At 38.3% G+C, this 22225-nt stretch overlaps 1 protein-coding gene across 3 annotated transcripts; it reads right to left on the bottom strand.

Annotated features, from left to right (window-relative positions):
* Positions 1 to 705: 705 nt before the first annotated feature.
* Positions 706 to 21084, bottom strand: RXYLT1 (ribitol xylosyltransferase 1). Of its 3 annotated transcripts, XM_088800400.1 has the most exons (7): positions 20727 to 21073; positions 19676 to 19831; positions 16393 to 16495; positions 10665 to 10979; positions 8548 to 8718; positions 5198 to 5610; positions 706 to 4650 (listed from the first exon to the last, which is right to left on the bottom strand). In XM_088800400.1, exons 1-7 carry the CDS (start codon positions 20893 to 20895, stop codon positions 4592 to 4594), a joined length of 1386 nt encoding a protein of 461 aa, XP_088656526.1. In that variant the 5' UTR covers positions 20896 to 21073; the 3' UTR covers positions 706 to 4591. The 3 variants fall into 3 exon arrangements, with proteins under 3 accessions (XP_088656526.1, XP_019588023.2, XP_019588024.2); XM_019732464.3 differs by lacking the exon at positions 706 to 4650 and having other exon boundaries at positions 5178 to 5610; positions 20727 to 21065; XM_019732465.3 differs by lacking the exons at positions 706 to 4650; positions 8548 to 8718 and having other exon boundaries at positions 5178 to 5610; positions 20727 to 21084.
* Between the last annotated feature and the right edge of the window lie 1141 nt (positions 21085 to 22225).

Genomic DNA, 22225 nt, shown 5'->3' with positions numbered 1-22225 from the left:
TTAGCAAAAGGTAAGGAACAATAATGAATAAAGTATCAAAATCAGTTAGAAACCTGCTTCTGAGTTGATGTATTATCATATTTCCTGTTATGTTTTTAGTAAGTTTTAAAAAGCTTTAAACAAATCAACTGTCTCAAACAATAGATGGCAAAAGAAGAGCAAATCAAAAAGAGACGAAACAAACAAGGGACACTTTAGAACTAGAGGCCCAAACTGAACCTTCCCGGAAAGGGGTTCGGGAGGGACGCTGTGAGTGGTTTGAGGAGGCTCCCTCCAGCCTGGCTGGGGGATTCCTCTTATGTTATGTGGTTTTCAAAAACAAGTCTTAACTGTAGGTGTAACGTAAGCTGCGATAATTATTTTCCATTTTCATTTCAGAAAGGTAAATAAGGCAATACATTTAAAGCAATGAAAGTCTATTTTAAGCAAGACAGACTGTAGAAATCATGGTTGAATCCAAGATAAGTTTAAATACCACGTTGTTTTAGCCATCTGGATATTGTGACCGATTGACCAACGGTAGCTTGCTTGACTAACTTCTCTCAGTAAACAGTCTGAGAATCTATCAGTTGTGTTGGGGTTGATAAAACCTATACTCACTGTTATCATAATGAAAGAGACAAATACGTAGTGTAGAGAATAAAGGACAAAGGCAGCAGCATCTGAGAATATTTCCAAGCGCTTAATTTGTGATTTTTTTCCCCCCAAGCATTACAGACTAAAATTCAAAGGCTGACAGTGAAATTAATTCACAGACTCTGTGGGTCCACTGCTGAGCAACACAGTAGGTGTTCAACTGATATTTGTTAAACGAGTGTTTTAGTTTTGCCACAGTCACACATCAGACTATAAAACATGTACTATATTCACTTGCACAATTCACTCCTTTTTGAAAAAGTTATTTTAACAGTAAAAAAGAGGACACTTAAGAATCACTGCAATAAAATAATTTCAACAAAAACACATCCTGGCAACTGAACAGCCCAGACCATAATTTCCCCTGTGGTGGCTGCTGTGGCAGCAGCTTCACTTCTAGCATAAATGTAGGACTCTTGGGGGCTGAGATTGCAAGTCACAAAGAAATAACTGTTTCCTTTCGACTGGTAACTTCTAAAAATATCTGTATTTCTGCTATAGAAAATAATGCCACTGGAGTGTATAAAACATAGATACAGTTTTGTCTAATTGGCTTACTTCAACAAAGTAGGTATAGCCCTTAATATGTTTTAGTTTACTTTTTTTTTTGGTAACAAATATAATTAATGACTAAGTATCAATAATTGGTGATATTTGTGAAAACTAATTTTCATTAGACATTTAAGTAGTTCCAAATTTATGGAGGACTTACAGTAGAAATTATTATTTTTATTGCGGAATAATTGACATAACAGTACATCAGTTTTAGGTGCACAGCATGATGATTTGATATTTGGATGTACTGGGAAATGATCACTATAATAAGTGTACTTAACATCCGTCTCCACATATAGTTACAAATAATTTTTTTTCTTGTGATAAGGACTATACTAGAAATGGTTGATACCATATTAAATTTTATATTCAGAAGTTCTGTTTGCCAATTCAATCCCACATTATTTTAATTATCAAATAATATCTCAGAGGTAAGGATTTCTACACTATACTTCATCCCTATTTTCCTAAAATTGGAATTAATCTCAGTAACATTATATTATTTCTGCAGTAGAAATTTGCTACCTGAAAAATATTATTTTATTTAGAAAATTTGCCTAAACCAAATATGAATTTGAAAGGCAGTAAAAGTACAGAACTTGGTGATTAATTGGAGGGATAGGGAGGAATAAATAGGAATTTACAGATTCCAGTTTGAGAAATAGCATGGTTAGTGCACCATTTACTGAGATTAAGGAGATTTGAGTGGAAACAGGTTGTGTGTTTGTGTGTTTGTGTGTGTGTGTGTGTGTGTGTGTGTGTGTGTGTTGGAAGAGGAAGGTAATGAATACAGTTTTAGTTATATGTTTAATACAGTTTAACATAGTTTAGTTTCATGTTACATGAAAGGTATCTAAATGGAGCTGTAAGAGTCATTTTAGGACCAGTGACACATAGTCATATACCAGACAACTTAAACCAAGTGGGATTCTGATTCTTTCCGAGAATACTCAAGAACTACCACCGCAGAGGACTGGTTTTCAGTGATCCCCTCTGTGAATCCATCCTGATGGGTGGAGATGACAGAAAGCCTTTGCCTGCAGGTCAGTGACTGTGCAGCTAGAGGGAGTTCACCTCAGTATCCCTGTACTGGGATGCCTGTAACCATCCCAGGTGCCTTAGTTTCCTCCTGAACTGGTACACTTGGAAGGGCTCAGGCCCAGCTGATTTCCAGAGGGAAAAAAATGCTGCCCCAATGTCCCTTTGCCGATACTGAAAGATGCCACCAAATCTATTTATCCTTTAAATTCAACTCAAGACAAATCTGGAAGTTTTACTCCTGGACGAACAGGTTTTTTTCTGAATTCCTATAGCTCTTAGTAAATACAGCTACTGGAATTCTTAGCACAAATATGCTGTAATTATCTACATAGTTGTCTCTCCCATCAGGCTATGAGCCCTTGTGGACAGCGCTAGTTTTAAAAACTCTGAACATTTAGGTAATTTCCTGGTACATAGTGTATGTTACAAAATATTTAATATATGATTGCATTCTCCTGCCTGGCTACTTACTGAGGTGGAAAATTCTCCGGTGCTGACAGGAAAGGAACCTGTAATGGTGCAGTCCTACCCAGCACTGGCCTCAAACCGTGTTTCTGCTTCAGTGAAGCTTTGAATTGTGAGTTTGATAGTTTATGGAGCTTCAAACTTTATGGATTCCAACTCTTTAAGCAGACCACCAGAACTCTGAAGGCAGATTTCCAACTAGTTCTAGAGGCAACTGATAGCTTAGAGTTGGCCTCTTAGTAAGTTACCCATAGCCTTCATATGGTAAGAAAGGATATTGGAGGACATTAGAAAATTTCTTTTGATATGATTTACTTGCGTCTTGCCCCACGGTCTTGACATTACAAAGGCTTTGCTGGCAACAGATACGTCAATGCAGAAAGCATTCTTTGGAAGATGATCCAGCCTTGTTGGTAAAATGTAGTGCAGAGGCTTCTTTAACCTAGTCAGAGGAGAATCGTGCTATAACCTTGGACCTGGCAGCACCGCTGCTCAAGGGAAAGACAAAACGGGGACTCTGCAAGATGAAGCCTATGGTTATTGTTTTGGGTTGGCTCTTTTGGTTTGGAAGTCAGCTCAAGTAACCAGGGGCCAAGAGAGATGAAGGCTGAAGAAAGGAGATAATTCTGAAGCTACACAATGGGGAAATAAAAAAGCAATCATGGGAGTTATAGAAACCCATTCAGAAGCATCACAACAGCTCTCGGGCAGATTTCTCTTCTTGAGCTATTCGTAGAGTCTTTGCTTCCCTCACAGCCCAACTCTAACTTATAGCTCCCACGCCACTGCATCCTGTCAGTTCTGCTCCTGCACTTGACTCCCTGGTTCTCAGTATTTCGTAGTTCACAGAGGCTTTGGACTAGCTGTTGGCCTGCTATTGTTATTTTTTGGACCAATGTTCAGGGTCATCAGGAAGTCTATTAACAAGGTGTTCTTGAATAAAGTGTCCCTGGAGAGACACATGGTATAAAAGGCCCCCTATGTCTGGTGCTTTTATCAGGCACAGTTTCCTTAGACTTGAATAGGGGTTGTGGCAGGAACCGTGATTCTTCAATATGATGCAATGGTACGATCCTTTCTACTCAGGCTGCTAGACTTTCTGATGATGTGGAGACCCCTGTGCGAGGTCCAGGTCCAAGAAAGTGTGGGGGAACTTGTACCTGTTCAGTATCTACGGCCATTCATATAATGAGGAGACAAAAAGCTCCTGGAGACAAAAAAGCATTCTTAATGATGCTAATCCCCTGGTTTCACAGGAGCTAAGCCATAGGATTCCTGAAAAATAAAAAGCCATACAAAGCAACAGATTGAGCCCAAGTTCATCCTCTCAGGAGCCCAAGGACCTGAAGATGAAGATCACTTAATCAAAGCCACTGCTCTCAAGAGCATCCGGCAGCCTCTGCATGAAGCGCTCCTCTGAGTTGGCCAGTCTTACTCCGTCCTTCAACAACTACTTCTGTTGAGTTTAGACACTAATTTTGTGGCTCTGACTGCCCCCAGTCCATTTTTGTATGAATTATGACCAAATTCTGCATCCAGGCACCCACCTCAACATGATCCAACAAAACTTGAGTCATCTAAAAGTCTAACGCTACAAGATTCATCCACATACATTCCCAACACGGCACATGATTACTCCCAAAATGTTGTAACTGAGCATGTGTTAAAATATTTAAATTTAGCCCTACTAACTAGTAAGCAATGAAAAATGAATTAGAAATTGCTATATAGAGTTTACTACATATATTGGGTACTTTGTACATTATCTCATTTCACATTTATAACTTACCCCATGAGGTACCATTATCTTCATTTCACATTGACAGGACCCAAGACTCAGAGCGAGGAGGTGGCTTCCTCAAGGTCCCCAGACAGTAGGCGCGGAGGCGAGGTTTCAGCTCAGGTTTTGTCTGACTCCAGAGCCCAGTCTTTCCACTACACGGTGCTGCTTCCCTAGAGTGGGTTTAATGGTGAGAAGAGCTGATAAATGTTGAATCATTCACCTTTGTAAAAGTGAGTTGAGTAACACTTCAACTGCATTTACAGGAATGGCCCAGCAAGGGAGCACTGGGTTAATATGACAGACGTAATCTAAGGCCTACAAGGGTATCATAAAGAACATTTATAAATACACAAACACACATACCTCCCAGTGTTAGCAGTGACAGATGGGCACATCTTATTAGGGAGACCACTTCATGGACAGTGTAGATGCCTGACCACTGCAGTGTACACCTGAAGCTGAAGCTGAATAATATTGTATGTCAACTATAATTTAATATATATATTTAGTCACAGGGTATGGAGTACAGCATAGGAAATAGAGACAATGGAATTGTAATAGATATATATGATGTCAGAGGGGCAATAGATTGGGGATGGGGGTTACCACTTTGTGAGGGGTGAAATGTCTATTACATTGTTTTGTACACATGAAACTAAAAAAAAAAATAAATGATTTAAAAAAATCAGATCTTAGCTCAAAAAGACAATAGTTAACCTTTATTGTTCATTAAAAATGAACTTTCTAAAATGTTAGTAAATCTCATTTTTAGCTCTGTTTTGAAGCGTTGATACCAGTGAAGTAACATTTTTCTTCTTTGAATCTTTTCCTGTAAAATTATAGTTTTTTCTTTTTCTAGAACAGCAGGAAGTTCTTTCCAGTTCTTAATAAAGATAAAGGGAGCATCCATGGACTTGAGTAACTGCAGAGGAGCATTATGGGAAACAGATGTATTTCCACAGCTGCCAGCTGTCATTGTATCTTCTACCACGGGAATGGAGCCATAGGAGCAAGCCTCATATATTCTGTAACATTCTGTGTTTACTCCTACTGGGCACAACGTGAGGTCACTCTGAAGTAAAGCTTCTTGATAATTCTTAAGGCTTTCATTCGTTTCCTGAGGCTGCCACCTAGAAAATGAGAAACACAACTGTTGTTTTCACTATACTAAGCGTATCTTTTGTGAAAGAAAATATTTTATTTTTTAATGGCAGTTACAGGCAATAGTAAACCTGTTAGAGATGACAGGCAGACAAGATAAATAAAATTTTGCCCAAAAGAATTCTTGAAACTATTTAAGAATTTGAAAAGTTGACAGCTACACATTTTTCAATTTCAGCGGTCACCATTACATTTCTGAACGAGTACTAATTCAGCTAATATTTTCTGAGTGCCAAGTCTTCTCTCTCTACCCCACCCTCCACATTCCTACCCTTCTGGAGCTTATATTCTAGTTCCAGTGGTGGAGACAGGCAATAACCAAGTCAAGTCAGTACAATTATTTAGAAGGTGCCAAGTGCTGTGTGGAAAAATAAAGCAGACAAGTGAGGAGGGAGTTTTGAAGGGGGTAGTGTTGCAATTTTCAATAGGTGATCAGGGAATGTCTCATTGCAGGTGCATCTGAGCACAGAGCTGGAGGTGAGGGAGCAAACCATGCAGATACCTGAGGGGAGAACAGAGTACAGAGAAAGCATAAAGGCCACGAGATAGCTCATGCCTAGCACATTCAAGGAACAGCAGGAAGCCAGGGTGGCAGAAGCAGAGTGAGTGGGGGAGAGGTGTACAAGACGAGGTCAGGGCATCGGTCACGCGGGGTTTGGATCAGAGGGGTGACTGAACTGATCTATACTTTACCAGAATCAATCTGGCTCTTCTGGTAAGAACAGACTATACAGGGGCAAGGGTACAGTTAGGAAGCTAGATATTTTCTCCTGACTGTGCCAATGTTCTCAGTGAAACGAGCAATCGGGTCATAAGGTAAGAGTGGTTCGGAAGAGAGAAGAAGGCATAAAACAGTCTTCTAGAGGAGTGGAAACATACATGGACAAGGAAAATGTTGGGCACTTGTGGGTCATGTATTTAAAGTGAGACTGATCGGCTCCTTTCTCCAAGTGGGTTTGGCTGCATGGGTAGAGATATGGTGCAGCGAAGAGAGCTGGATTTATCTGGAGTTAGGGTTTGCTAGATTAGGGAACTAGGGCGCTAATCGTGATTGACTGTGAAGTTTAAGTGGGGTAAAGATATGATGGGAGCAAAGGACAATGAACAGGTGGTAGGAACAATGAATTGTAAGTCCCAGATAAATTGCAGATTATTACAGGAGATGAGCTGGAACGACAGGACATGCGGTTACAGAGAGAGTGCTGGAGTTTGAGATCAGGGAGGAGCAGCAGTATCGTACTGATAAGGTCTCGGAAAGTACCATGACAGTGAATAGCTAAGGTCACTTGGAGGCCAGATCACTGGAGGAGAGGAGGTAAAGGAACTGCAAGATCAAGGTAACGAAAGGACCATCTATGTCGATTTGGGAATCACCAAAAATGAGACTGGAGCAATGTCAGAGAGAATTAGATTATGCTCGGAACTAAACTCTTCAAAGAATTAAGGAGATGAATCCAAGGGTCAGAATATAACTTCAAAGAGGAAGAGTAATGGATGGATGGTTTTCTCTCCTGGCATAAGATTCAAAACTGGAAGTTGTAGGGAGGGAAAAGGGAGAACGGTCTGGAAGCAGCAATGAGAAGCAAGGAGGACACTTACTCGACCTCCTGGCCCAATGGTTTGACAGGAATTACAAGAATAATTCTATTCCCACACTAAACTTTGTCATTTTACACTGTCCTACCCATTCTATTCCAGGCACACTGTCCCTTGTCATTCCTCAACCACGGTAAGCTCGCTTCTGCCATAGGCTCTTTACATTCGCTCTTCCCTCAGCCTGGACCACTCTTCTCCCATGTAGACACAAGGCTCATGGCTGCACCTTCTTGAGGACCGTGCTTAAATGTCCCCTCACCAGTGCTTTTCTTGGCCATTCTAGAACAGCAAATGTCCCATTCCTGGTCCTCAGTGCTCTCTACATCGCTCCTCTGCTCCGTTGTTTCACATGCATTTATCACCTTCTGACACACAATGTATTTCACTGGTTTGTCTCCTCCAACAAGCATTTAAGTTCTAAGAAGGCCTGGACTTATGACTACTGTTCACTGCTCATGGCAAAAATAGTTTTTGGCATATAGCAGTTACTTGATAAATATTTGTTGATTGAATAGATATATGTGGTTACACAGATAGAGTCAGGAGTTATGCTTTCTAGATTTATAATTAATACATTTCTAGATCTAAAAGGACAGTTTTTTAGGCATTTTTAGTTCTCTGACTCTGCTTCATACACATGAAACTCCATTTGTTTAACAACAAAACGAATGATTCCACAATTTCTTCTTTCACGCCATGAATACCCGTTTCATGATTACCATGTAAGACAATGGAAAAATCAACCCTATTAAATCCATCCATCCACCCATCTACCCATCCATCCACCCGCCCACCTACTCACGCATCCATCCATCCATCCACTACCCTTTTGGCCTTGCCTACTTTATACAACATCCTATGTTAGATGTAGGTATTCAAAGAAGAATAATACGTGGCTCCTGTCCTCAAGGTAATGCCAGGTTCCTGAAGGTATGAAGAGTACTCCACGCCAATCTTGGAATACTGAACTGGTCACTTCAGGGATGAACCCAAGATGACATACTCGTATTCAGAATCTCCTGTAGGTCAAGTCTGACTAACAAATATTATTAGAGAAACCTAAATAATTGACATTTGCATATGACAGTTACATGTGTTCTTCTTCAAGATGGACTATAGCTAGAAGAGATTCTCCCTGTTCTAAATGTATACAACCCAAGCTGTTCACAGCTTTAATTACCAACTTACTTTCTGGGAAAAGGCTGGTATCAAAGGAGTTAACAGTGTCTCTTTGGAAACCTGTGCTGCCACACAAAGCAACTTTCAGATTGGAGAATGAAATGGATGAATCAAGTAAACACAGAACTTACTGTTCTCTTACTGAAACCCAACAAAGCTTATCAATCCCATCTTGTTTCAAAATGTTCATTAGTGCTTGTCTGGATGAATTTTCATAAACAGTTCCTAAGAAATTACATAAGTAGGGCCTTTCATTATACAGCATTGACCAACTCGCCTCCACCACAGGAAAATTCCTGTATCTATAAAAACAAGTACATATGAGTTAACAATACATGACAATAGGATTGGCAAAATTTCCATAATCCAACATCTTAGATAGCATGATGATATAGAAAGAAGAGATTTAAAATATGACTTTCTCAACCCCAAACTGTAATTTTCCATGCTTACTTTGGAAGAGTCCCTGAATCTACTGACTTAAAAAAAAAAAAATTCTGACGTTGATGTCTTTTACAAAATTGCTATAGAGATTATGTGCCTAAAGTGCTTTGTTTTTTGTATTCTTCAACTTTTATTAGACACCTAGTTGTAAGGCAGGTTGAATTCAAGACCTTCAAAGTATAAATAATCTACATTCATAATGATCATGATTTAATCAATGTTTTAGCCAGGTGATGGAAAGGTTACAGAACACATATTGCTACAGCAAAGAACTCCAATTCCAAAGGCTTTTCCAGTAGATTAAAAAAACACACAAAACCTGTGTGCTACACAGGAGAGGCTGGTTGCAACTGGACCATTCTTATGGGCATTTGGAAATAACAGAAATCAAATTGTGTGCCTGAAATACAACCTTCACATAAGAGCAAACCTTTATATAACAGTTACTCTGTAATAGGTTTTCTCCACCTCGGCATCACTGCCACTTTAGGCCAGAAAATTCTTTGCCACAGAGGCTGTCCTCTACATTTCAGGCCACTGAGCAGCCTCCCTGGCCTCTGTCTACCGGATTCGGTATCACATCTCCTCCCTCCACTTAGAACAATTCAAAATATCTCAACATTGCCAAATGTCTCCTGGGGGTAAAGCTGCCCCTGGTTGAGAACCACTGATCTATAACAGGGATATTGGCCTAGTCCAACAATACCAGAATTACACAGACATTTGTACTGTATTCATAAATTATGTCGTATTACTGTGAAAAGTAATTTTTTTGGTGTGACACATTTTACAAATACAAACTGTACTCTAGGGATAGACTTTTCAGAGGTCTTAAACCTGGCTATACCTAATATCAACCATTTTGCCTGGCTGACCCCAAACCTACTGAATCAGAAGACTGTAGTGTTAGGCCAGGGAGTATGTTTTATCAATGTGCTTCTCTGGTGACATTTGTGTAGCCAACTGGGCAGCATTCTAAGGTCATACCTCGTTATCAGTTATAAAATAATGAACATCTGCTTCAGACATCATGTTAGTGAGCTTTTTCACAATTTGTCCATTCAACAATTATTTACTGAGTGCCTACTCTGTGCAGGCACTGTTTTAGGCTCTGCAGATAAAGGTAAAGTAGTGAACAAAGTAGAGACCAAAATCCCTGTCACTGGGAAGCTTATGTACTAGTAGCAACTCATCTTAAAGTCAACTTACTCTTAATTAAAAACCCTATTAACAGAAAGATAAAAAACTAAGTTTTCCATTTTATAGAAAGACTTTATGTATATGACAAACTGAAAAACGTTAGTTATTAATTAATTCATCTTTTTAATAGAAATTTGTGCAAATCCAACCAGTCTTAGTGGCAGATCTGAGCATGTTATAATGCTCCCAAGCCCAAGGACACAATGTGTTCCTGATTTAATATTGCCTTTAAAGGAAGATTTTTTTTTTTAAAACTCTTAGTTATAGAGACTCTATCATAATCGTTTTAAGAAGATCTATCTGCTATCCTTTGTTAAACATCTCTTTAAGGTACTCCTGATAAACTTAAAACTTTACCCTATGCCTCGGAGTTTTAAAACACAAAAAAATAACACATCTGTCCTCATAAAAGGCTTAAATACTCTAAAACATCATTGCTGTTACTGCAGCATGAGCCCATACCATATTTTTGCCCATGGAAAGAGTGTACCTGGTCTCAATGATGTCAAAAGAATTACATGTATTGAAAATTTAAAAAACAATCTTCCTGATTCTGAAATTCAGGTCTTAGAGTCTAGAAACATGTATCATATTTTGTACTTACGTTGCTACTCCTAAAGGCCATTGAAAAATATCCATGTCATTAATCCAGGGGCTGTCATATATTATGAAAAGCAGCTCCACAAAGCCTCCATTTCTTTTGAGAAACTGGTTTATCCATTCATTATCACAATGTTCATTTCCAAGCAAAACAACAGCAAGATGCTGGAGTTTTTGAGTTTGTACTAAATTTTGTGCATAAAGTAACCACTGGGTGGCATAAAAGACCTTTCCTTTTTCTCTTCCGTTCAATACAAGTACCACATTATTCACATCAACGGAGAAGTACCCTGGGACTACCGCTGGACCAGTGATGAAGCTGTTGAAAACAAAACAACAAAACAAGAGATTATAAAAAAAAAGAACAAAAGTATTTGGCACCAAAAGATTTTAATCATTTTTATATAAAATCTACAAGATTTAATCCATATTTTTTCTAGAAACATAATCTCTATAATACAAGTTCTTTTGAACAAGTCTGGACGATCGCTGTAGATTAATGGGAAGCTTTGGTTGCAGAGAGATCAATTTGCATATGATAATCAGAAATGTGGTAGCTTTTTGTTTTTAAACCACATTTAGAATAAGTGCTGACTAGACTTTTGAGCTGTTAAACAAAGAAATACAGATGAATAGTGTGAACCTGTGTAGTTCATACTGGACAGGTGTTTAAGCCAGGAGTTTCCACTCTTCATGGTGTGAGCTGCTATTCTACTCTCCATCTGACTGAAGCGTCTGAATCAATGGATGAGAACGTGTTGATGAACTGAGAAATGGAGAATGGCATTATAAACATCCCATGAAGGTTAAGTCTCAAAAGTATAGTGTTAAGGAAAAAAGCAAAAGGTAGAACACTCATAAAGATGACAATTATGTGTAAATTTGAAAGCAAATACAGAAAAATGTAATTTATGTTTATATATCTAACATAAACATAAACATAAAAATGCGAATGATGGGATACACACCAAATTCATGACAGTGGCTGCTTCTGAGGAAAGGGCCTGGGAAAGCAGTACAAAGAGAGCTTCACTTTTATTGGAAATATTTAATTATTTTAAGAGAAAAGTTACATATCTGAAGCAAGTATGAAAGAGAGCTGGAATTTGTTAGTTCTGGGTGGTGGGTAAATGAGAATCTGTTCTATTACTCTGTTCTTTATGGTATTAAAAAACTATCATAAAAGGAACAGGAATGTTTCATAATTCATATTTTTATATGATGTGCTGCTCAGAACAACCAATACCACTGAAATATTTTTAACTAATGTGCATTAAATATAAAAAACATCATTTACTATATCTTAATATTAGTCACAACAGTCCTGGATTCTTTATAACCTGCTAAGCCATTTCTTTATAACCTGCTAGAATCTTTTAATATGCTGAAATATCACTTTTATTGTTTGTTATAGTTGGGGATAAACACTAACAATTATTAAGTGCCTTTTACATACATGATACATAGGAATTTTGCATAGGTTATCATTTAACCTCCACAACAACTCTGCAGAGTACATTAATCCCCTGTTTTGCATTTGAGAAATCAGGCTTAAATTGTACAACCTGTGATGGCAATGTTGAGATTTGAACCAGCTCTGTCTAACTATAGGGTTTAAGTTGTTCCCATGATAACTTACTTGGTTAACAAATAACACAGATAATAGGTCAAAACACAAAACCTAAATATATATTTTGTTTCTGGATATATGTACCGCACGGATTTTATAACATTATTCTACAATGATAATAACCTACAGGGATCAGAACTGCGTTTCGACCTTGCCTTGGACAGAACCTGGCATTGGAGGTGGCCAATGATTCAGTGATTGTTTAGTAATTTAAGAGAACCTGCAGGAGCAGAGGGGTTAGAAAACGCTTTAGAAATGATGACAGTTATGACAGATTTAAAGTACTTATTATTGGTAGTATACGAATACTCTCCTTTAGAATGACAGGCAACTACAATCCCTAGAGCACGAGAACCATTCCAGTTGTCCTTCCCCACCCGAGGTCAACTTTATGAAGGAAGAAATGAAAACCTTGAGAGAGGTTACATGACTTGCATAAAGCTAGTTGACATGAGATAGGCAATGGCAGAGATGGGACTCAAACTTAGTTATTTGACATTACATATGCCCAAACTATTTTAAAGAGTACCGTACAACCTTTTGTTGTTTTTTAAAAGACATTAAACATTTTACTATGGATAACACTGATAATTATCTAATAATATTTCATTTTGATTTTTAATAAGACATGAATATGCCTAAAAATGGTTTTTATCAGGATAGTTTATAATAAGACCATCTAGTAATACCATGATTCTCTAACACTGCAACTGCCATTGCCTCTTCCACCTGTATTTTTTCACAGCAACCATGGAAAACCCAGCTTCACAAACGTATGACATCACTGAAATGAATGTAGGGAGATCTAATGTTGAAACTATGAACTAGCAGTTTGTACAGTGTCTGACAGATGTGAAGTATAACTGTGTTTCCCACAAATATTGAAAATAGTATGTGGTGCCCCAGGAGGCTTCAGTACACAGACTGGGAAACACAGATCTAAGTAAATTAGGGGTTAAAAAATCCTGCAAGATTCAGATAGTTCGTGTGTGTGTGTGGGGAGGTGTGTTGTTCAAACTGCAGTGGGTTAAGAAGTAAATTAAGAAAGTGGTGACAGTGAGTGTAGACAACTCTTGAAAGTTCACATGAGAAGGTGAGAAAGCAGTAACAAGCGAAAGCTGATGATAAAGGAGACCAAGGAAGTAACTGATGGAGCAAGGTCTTGGAAGAGGCAGAAGGCATGCACGCGTTTAGGGAGCTAACCTTGAACCATGGACATCACCTCCCTGCGAGCTAAGGAAAGAGATAAGGTCAGGGGAGGGATCAGAGAGATCCTGTAGGAAAATGTTAGAGGAACTAGTTAAGGGAGATAATTACGGATATATTCAATTTTTTTGAAGAAATAAGAGGCAGGGTCATCTGCTGAGAAAGAGAAGGTCAGGTAGTGTTGTGTAGTGGGCCAGAGGGGTGGATAAACTTGCTCCTCTTCCTGTACTTTCTGTCTCGACTGCACACCAGCTAACCTGTCAAGCAAGCTAGAAACCAGGGAGTTGTCAGATTCATTTTTGCTTTCAGCTTCACATCCAATAACTCCTAAATTCTGATAATTTTGCCCAAAAATATTTCTCAGATTTCTTCCTGGCTGGACCCACCCCACCACCTTACTAAGTAATAGTAAAAATATTAAAACTAATAACAACAGTAAGACTTCTATTGTTATTACTGTGTAACAGAGACTATTCTAAGCACTATACATCTATTAACGCATTTAATCTTCAAAACAATTCTGTGAAATAGAAACTATATTTTCCTTATTTTAAACTTAAGGAAATTCAGGCACAGAGAAGATAAGAAACTTACTTGCCCAAGCTCAGACAGCTAGTATGAGGTAAAGCTGGAATTTGAACTGAGATAGTTTGGCTGCAGAGTCTGTGCTCTTAACAACTCAATTGCACTGCTGTACTCCAGAGAGGTGATAGGGCTTCATCACACTGACTCAGAAGTTGTGTGCCCCACGTGTTCATGTACGAGTATTCATACCCTGAGCACAGACGATGCATGCTTCTGATTCAGTAGTGAACAATGAGTCACTTATTCCCTTCAGGAAACACGTGGAGTTTGGAAGTGCTACATATAGTTAAAGCCCACATTTTGATTCCATGTTTAATCAAATAATTCTCAAAAAACTAGGTATCAACTGTAGCCTGCCTATATGAAAAGAATGTGCTGGTCATATCAATATAAGCATGTGGACTGACTGATGGTTCCAGCTCCATTCTGAGTTATTTACTTTGTATTCTGGATTACATTTGTTGGAACTATGAGTTGATAAGAACTCGTTCATGAGCTGGATCAACCCTTTAAGCTCTTTTAAACTAAAAGGTTTATTTAAACAAAATGTATTTATACTGATTTATAACAAGTATCCTGATAGTACTTAGAAACACTTTCCATTTCTTCAAGGTGACCCATTACTTCTGATTCACTTTTGGTCAAACAAGGATGAATGTGTTAAAACATTTAAGTATTTAGTGACCCACGTAGCTCAATTCAACTCAAAACTTACAATTCCATAAAAGTACTAATTTTGGATAAATAAATTAGGTATACTACTTTTCATGAGCCTAAAATTTTAAGTTGTTTTAAAAAAATCTTCCATAATAGTGAACTTTGAATACACGATTCTCTTAAATCCTAAAACAGCATTGCTATTTGATCGTAATATAAAATCTGCAGTAAAAAATTCAGAGGGGAAGATTTTCTTTTGGGAATTAATGCTGCTTGCTCAAATTCTTTGCTATCATTATAGTAACAGTATATACTAACTTCTCTATGAATTTTTAAGAATTTTTCTGAAAATTCTATATATTATCAGTAGAACTATTAGACTAATACCCATTACACATCTACTTTTTAAACACCAAAATATTAGATTTGTATGCATAATACACACTTACTTTCAAACACCCTAATCTAACTGTTGTAAGTTTAGGACTATGTATAAGCACTTGAATGGGATTAGATGGATAGAAACCTAGAGATGAAAGTGAAAATCATCATTACCAGTGATGATTTGAAAAACATGTTTACTTTTCAAGTAAATGATTACTTTGAAAAGAATCATGCAATGAAATTGCTTTCCAAGTGTGTGTAAAGTAAATAATAGCAGTGAAAATTCAAATAGAATTGAGATTAACTAGGTATAACTTTTCCTCTTGATTTCTGTAAGACAGAAATGGAATTCTAATAGAAACCAGAATATTTGGTTCACATTTTTCCCCCTAATAATATAGTTGTATGAAATGAGCATTTTTAATTATTTGTGTTATTTCAATAAAAAGCAAAATCTAACAGAAAAGAGCATTCTTTCATACGATAAAAACAACACAATATAGATTTGGTCACATTACAGCAAACTGGCAGTGCTCTGAGATGTGTGAACTCTGATTTCAACTGATATGTAAATTTATAAATAAAATTATCACAATTTCCTATGATAAAATTATCACAATTTTTATAAATAAAATCTTAATTCTATTAGAAATATTTAGAAAATATGCAGTCATAGATAAAAGTTTTATAAAAATACAAGCTCAAAAAGTCCTAACGATACATTAGTTTTAAGTCTAAAAAAAAGATTTCTGAGTATTATAGTAAAATGGTAACCTATATCATTAAATTATGATAAAACACTATGTTTTATCATAATTTAATGTTTTGATAAAAAAATTTCAAAAGTCATAGCAATAGCTTTGATATTACCTATTATAAAAAATATGTGAACATAACTATTATATGAAAGAGAAAAATGAAAATATTTTAAAGTTTACATATTATTCCTATGTAACCTTAGGAAATGTTAAATGCTCATCAACAATTAAATGCTGCAAAATCTGGAACATGAGTTTTTCTATATAATCAGAAATGCTTTGATAAAAATGAAAGACATATGATTCAAAAAGAGGGAGTATTTTTTATTCCAATTTCATAAGAAAATGTTCAAGGTAAGCTTTAACTATGAATATATATTCATGAGATTTATTTCTCTATTCTTCACAACAAGTTGAAGTGGAAATATTTTCTATGAATAGATTTTCCTTCTAGGATTTACATAAAACATTGTATGGCAACACATCAAAGGTTAATGTTGTACGATTAATACCTGTAATGTGTTCTTCCTACAATTGAATTTCCTTCTCTCCACTGAGCGGTCACATCAGTGGGCTCAAGTAAGCCTCCAAATATATGCTCCCAGAGATACAAACCTGGTAATTAAAAAAAGAAAAACATTTACTGTTTGATCTACTCAGATGTGTGGGATGAGTTTAAGTTCTGTTCTTTTATATCATTTGACTAGGAAACCAGATTTTATTTCTCCTCTTTGGTCCCTTAGCAGGCAGTGCTACCCAGCAATAGCTCAAAACCATCAGCATGGCCGCTACTATATGAGACAGAACTCAGAGGTTGTCAGTATAACATGTAGGAAAATATGGGTTAATAACCTCTTACTCTAAATTTGAGAAAACTCTATCACTGGACCTTTACTACCTATTTTATCCTGAAGTGTGTTATAGTACTATGTACCGTGTTTCCCGGAAATAAGACCTAGCCAGACAATCAGCTCTAATGCGTCTTTTGGAGCAAAAATTAATGTAAGACCTGGTCTTATTTTACTATAATACGGTCTTATTTCCAGGGAAACATGGTAAATTACAACAGTAAGTCCTTTACTGTAGTAAAGGGGCCATGAGTCAAGGAATGCAGTGGCCTCTAGAAGCTGTAAAAGGCAAGGCAACGGATTCTCCTCTAGGCCTCCAAAAGGAATACAGCCCTCTGGACACATTTTAGGCTTCTGCCTTCAGAAATCTAATATAACAAATTTGTGTTGTTTTAAGCCACTAAATTTTCAGGAATAGGTTATATCAGCTATAAGAAACTACAGATTATGTAGTTATAAATTATTTGTACCTGGAAATGGGATACTAATATAACAAGTATTTAAAATTCTGGAAGTGGCTTTAGAATTAGGTAGTGGAAAGAGGCTGGAAGCATTTTGAGGAGTATGATTTTTAAAAAGCCAAGATTAGATTGTCTTGAACCAATTGTAGGTAGAAATTTAGACGCTAAGGACTCAGCTAGTGAGAATTTGCAAAAACGCTGGGAGCACAGTATTCTCAGAGAATAAGCATACTGTTGGTAGAAATATGCATGTTAAAAGCGTTGCTGATGAGGGCTCAGGAAACGAGTAACATGTTATTAGAAACTGGAGAAAAGAAGATTCTTATTATATAGTCACATACCACATAATGACGTTTCAGTCAACAATGGACTGCATGTGATGGTGGTCCCACAAGATTATAATGGAGCTGAAAAATCCCTATGCCTAACCATGCAGTAGTCACAGTGCAATGTGTTACTCACGTGTTCGTGGTGATGCTGGTGTAAAGACACCTACTGTGCTTTTAGTCACATAATAGTGTAGCACATACATTTACAGTAGTAGGCTATACCATCTAGGTTTGTGTAAGTATACTCTACGATGTTCCCACAAGGACAAAATTGCCTAATGGCACATTTTGTACAACGTATCCCTGCTGCTAAGCGGCACATTACTGTATAGCGGCAGAAAGCTTAGCTGAATCGTGTACTACAATTATATGGAAAGCAGAACTTGTAAACAATAAACTTGGATATTTAGCTGAAGAGATTTCCAAGCAAAGTGCTGAAGCTGTGGCGTGGTTTCTTCTTGCTGATTATAGTAAAACGTGAGAGGAAAGAGAGATTGAGAGAAGAACTGTTAAGTAAAAAAGAACCAGTACTTGATGATTTGGGAAATTCTCGGCCTATTCAGATTGCAAAAAGATGAAAATTTAGGAGATTCACTGTCAGGAAAGAATGCTCTGGAGAGAAGGCCAAGGATGTGACTGGATATCCTTAGGCTAGTGACTCAGAAAAATAAAAAGATCATAATATTTAGTTGCATAGAGCTCTCTGAAGGTATTAGATGTGTAATTTATTAATCTCCTTCAGTAATCTTAGCAGAAACCAGAAAGAGAGATGGGATTATCTAGGAAAGAATGGTGGTAGAGCTCTTCTCTAATGCAGTGAATCCTTGTGACATACACAGGAGACCCACAAGGTTCTTGAGAATGTATACCAGCAGAAACATTGCCAGCTTGCACTATAAGGGACTGAGAGAGGGTGAAATGAAAGAAGGCTGTTAGATTCCTTATCCCATCTGCAGGAAACAGGCTGATAACATTGCTCTGAAAACACATGCTACCATTCATGAAAAACGAAGGATGACTCCAAGGGCAGAGCTGAAAGGCCAAAGTTTCGAGCCACAGATTATTCCCAGCCCTTAAAATGGAGTTTGCCTGGCTGATTTCAAAATTGCTTGGACCAGTGACTCGATTTTACTTCAATTTTATCCCTTTTTAAATAGCAATGTTTATAACTGATATCATTTGACTGTGCTTGGGGAACAGGTTGATGAAAGTAGTTTGATAAAACTCATCTGGCCACTTTGTGCTTATAGGATTAAAAAGAGAAGTCTGGAAATATGAAAACCTGTTAAGATGTGTATTTAATTAAAAACTAGAATGGGGAAATGGTAATTTGAAAGAAGAAATTAATATTAGAGATTTCATAAAGAAAAAAAAAACTGTTAGAACTTGACAACTGGAGGCCTGGCTGGGTTCATGAAATTTAGAGTTCGGTAGAAATCTTCAAGGATGCATTTTTGCATATAAGTGTGAATGAATTTATGAAACAACATGGGCCAGGCTTTATCCTCTTTTCACTTTCCTCTCATCTGGTACGTTCTATATCCCTCACTGAATATATAAATCCAACTCATGTTTAAAGGCCAAATAAAGCCCCTTCTAATTCACTAAATTCTTTCTGACTCTTCTAAGAATCAAGGGTTCCATTCTCTAACTGAGCATAATATATAACTTGGTGTGCTAGACTTTCATGATACTCCGTGCAAAATTTCTTTGTGGGCAATCAAGTTTAATCAACTACATACTATGTCCCCTTATTGGACACTGACAATGAATTTTGTTTATTTACTTCAAAGGTTCCCAAACTTGTTTGGCCATCAAGGGCAGTGGCCACATCTTATACTTGTGTATCAAGTATCCAACAAACATAGATTCATGAAACTTCAGTTGACATAGGTATTTAACTATATTGAGATCTGCACACACTTTGTATATACAAATAAAGCTGTGCTCAGCTGAAGACCAACGATAGAATATGTGTGTGCATGTGTATTTACATAGATGTTGCTTAACAGAAAGGATATTGAAAAAACTAAAAAAAAAAATGTATCATGATACCTTAACAAATGATTAAACTATAAATGTATTAAAATGAATTGTTAAAAAAATAAAGTACATTAGACATGCTTTTTACCGTCTAAGCTCTACACAGTAACTTACCAATGGCAGCTTTGCCCCAGATTTGTACTCGGAAGTCTGCTTTCCCTTTTGTGGATTTATTTAATATTTGAAAGCTAGTTTTAAATCTGTGTTGTTGCTCATTTTTTTCATCTCCTTCCCAAGGATTCCATTCTTCACTTCCCAAAGTAGACTGCTCTGTGTTTTAAAGAGAGTAACAGTGTTTATCAGTAAGGTAGATCTGGCGTTGTAGATAAATCCAAGCCATTTAAATTAGATGTTAGGGAGCTCTAATTTCAACCTAAGAGGTAAAGCAACTGAATTTGAACTGGTTAAACACACACATTAAGAAAAAAAGGATATCAGAATCTAATTTTTATTAGTCCTTTACTCTGAAAGATCTGAGATAAAATGTTAACACAAAATTATCTTTCCCAAACAAAAACCTTCTAAAATAACTGGATAATATGTATCAAGTTACAAGTGTAACTTTTGCATTTCTTTATAGATTGTATATATACGTAATCTACACATAAAAACTTGACTTCAGAACGTAAGGTGTCCAACAGGTTTAGATACTATTGTGCTAAAATTCTGCAAAAAGGGAGAGATGAGTCTGAGACCGATCTTGGCACAGGTCAAAACACAGGACAGGGTCCAGGATTTGGAGGTAAAGGGCCCTGGGTTTCCGAAATCATTGCATTTAGAGGAGGCTCTTTGTTTCAATATGGAAATAGATGTGTTAAACCCAGTGGCATTTCCGCGAATCTGCGGCATTTTGTGAGAATGTCTTCGATATTTAAGACAAGTTTTAAAGGTGGGCGAGCCTGTCAGCTTTGGCGGTAGGAAGTGGGGCGAGCGCGTGGGAGTCGGGCGAGGATTGCGGCAATCCCGAGCGCAGGGCAGGTGAAAGGGAGCAGGCGGAGGGCAAGCGCACCACAGGGCCCGGGAGCAATACCGGCCACGACAGTGAGATTCCCGGACCAAGAGCGAGATCCCGGCCGCAATGCTCGGCTCCGCCCGGCCCTAATTTCCCCGCAAATCCGAGTCGGGTCGCGCAGCCGGGGACCGAGGCCGCCAACCCGTGTCCTACCTCGGCCGCGCCTCTCCCGCACCGGGGCCGCCCCCTTCCGGAGGCTCCGCAGAGACGCGGCCGACGCCCGGCGGCGGCGCCCGAAAAAGACGTGGTATGCGGCGTAGAGGGAGAAGAGGCAGTAAAGGGCGATGAGAAACGAGCAGAGCCGTTTCCGCGTCAACCGCATCCCACTCAGGCTTCCCGTCAGGCCACCGCCACCAAAGAGCCGGGCCGGAGTAGAAGCCGCCTCAGAGCCTTGGCCCTGGCGGCGTCCGCTGCACGACAGGGTCCCAGCGGAGGGAGCCACCTGCACCCGCCCGGCTGGCGGGTCTTCTGCTCCGCCCAGGTTCTGCCCCCAGCTCTTCCGTCCCTACCCACTCCAACCCCAGCTCAGGCCCCGCCCCCAGAGCTCACAAGCCCCTCCCATCCCGCCCCGCCCCGCCCTATCATCAGCCCCGCCCCGTCGGGGGCGCAGAGATCTGGCATGACTCTGACTCTGGAATTGGCGTTGGAAGACCGCCCATACCCCGCTGTTCGCGGACTTTTGCGGTATAGCCACTGTCCCTGTCAACCCTGCATTCCTCTCCGTATACATAAAGACTGCCGTTATCTGATGGGAAAGGAAGAATAAAACACCTCCCATTGGTGGCCCATGAAGGCACATTAAGGTACAGAGCATATCCATTTTTGTTTAACACGTAATCCCTAGAGTTTAATATGGGGCCTGCTACATTGACCGATGAATGAATACAAATGTCCATTAATAATAAGTGAGTCATGACAGTGGTAAACATTGTGAATGTGATTAATGCCACTCAATACAATGGTATACTTTGAAATGGATAGAATGGCGAACTTATGAAGTACATACGTATATATAGTCTGACAATTAAGTTCGAGACCAATGTTGCTAATCTTTTATGATATCAGAGGGATTATTCATTATGAATTTGTACCAACTGGACAAAGTTAACAACGTTTACTATTTGGAAGTGATGGAAAGGCTGTGTGAAAAAGTTAGATGACCTGAACTTTTCACCAACAATTCATGGCTCTTGCATCACGACAATGCATCGGCTCACACAGCACTGTGAGGGAGTTTTTAGACAGTAAACAAATAACTGTATTGGAACACCCTCCCTACTCACCTGATCTGACTTCTTTCTTTACCCAAAAATAAAGGAAAAAGGAAGACATTTTGATGCCATTCAGGACATGAAGGGTAATATGACAACAGCTCTGACGGAGAAGAGTTAAAAAGTTCAAGAAGAGTTCCAAAGTTGCTTTGAAGGGTGGACTAGGCACTGGCATCAGTGCATAGCTTCCCAAGGGGAGTACTTCAAAGGTGACCATAGTGATATTCAGCAATAAGGTATGTAGCACTTTTTCTAGATTGAGTTCATGATCTTAATTGTCCGACCTTGTATAGTGGGGGTGCCAAAAAAATGTATACAAACGGATGCTTTGGTTAATGTTGCTCAAGCAGTAGTTCGCTGTAATCAGAAGTGTCTGGACAC

This window comes from Rhinolophus sinicus, chromosome 1 (assembly GCF_057876585.1).
Source record: "Rhinolophus sinicus isolate RSI-liver-muscle chromosome 1, RSI-T2T, whole genome shotgun sequence".
In the NCBI taxonomy this organism is placed as follows: domain Eukaryota; kingdom Metazoa; phylum Chordata; class Mammalia; order Chiroptera; family Rhinolophidae; genus Rhinolophus; species Rhinolophus sinicus.
The sequence above is the reverse complement of the archived record's forward strand: the minus strand, read 5'-3'. Positions and strand labels throughout refer to the sequence as shown.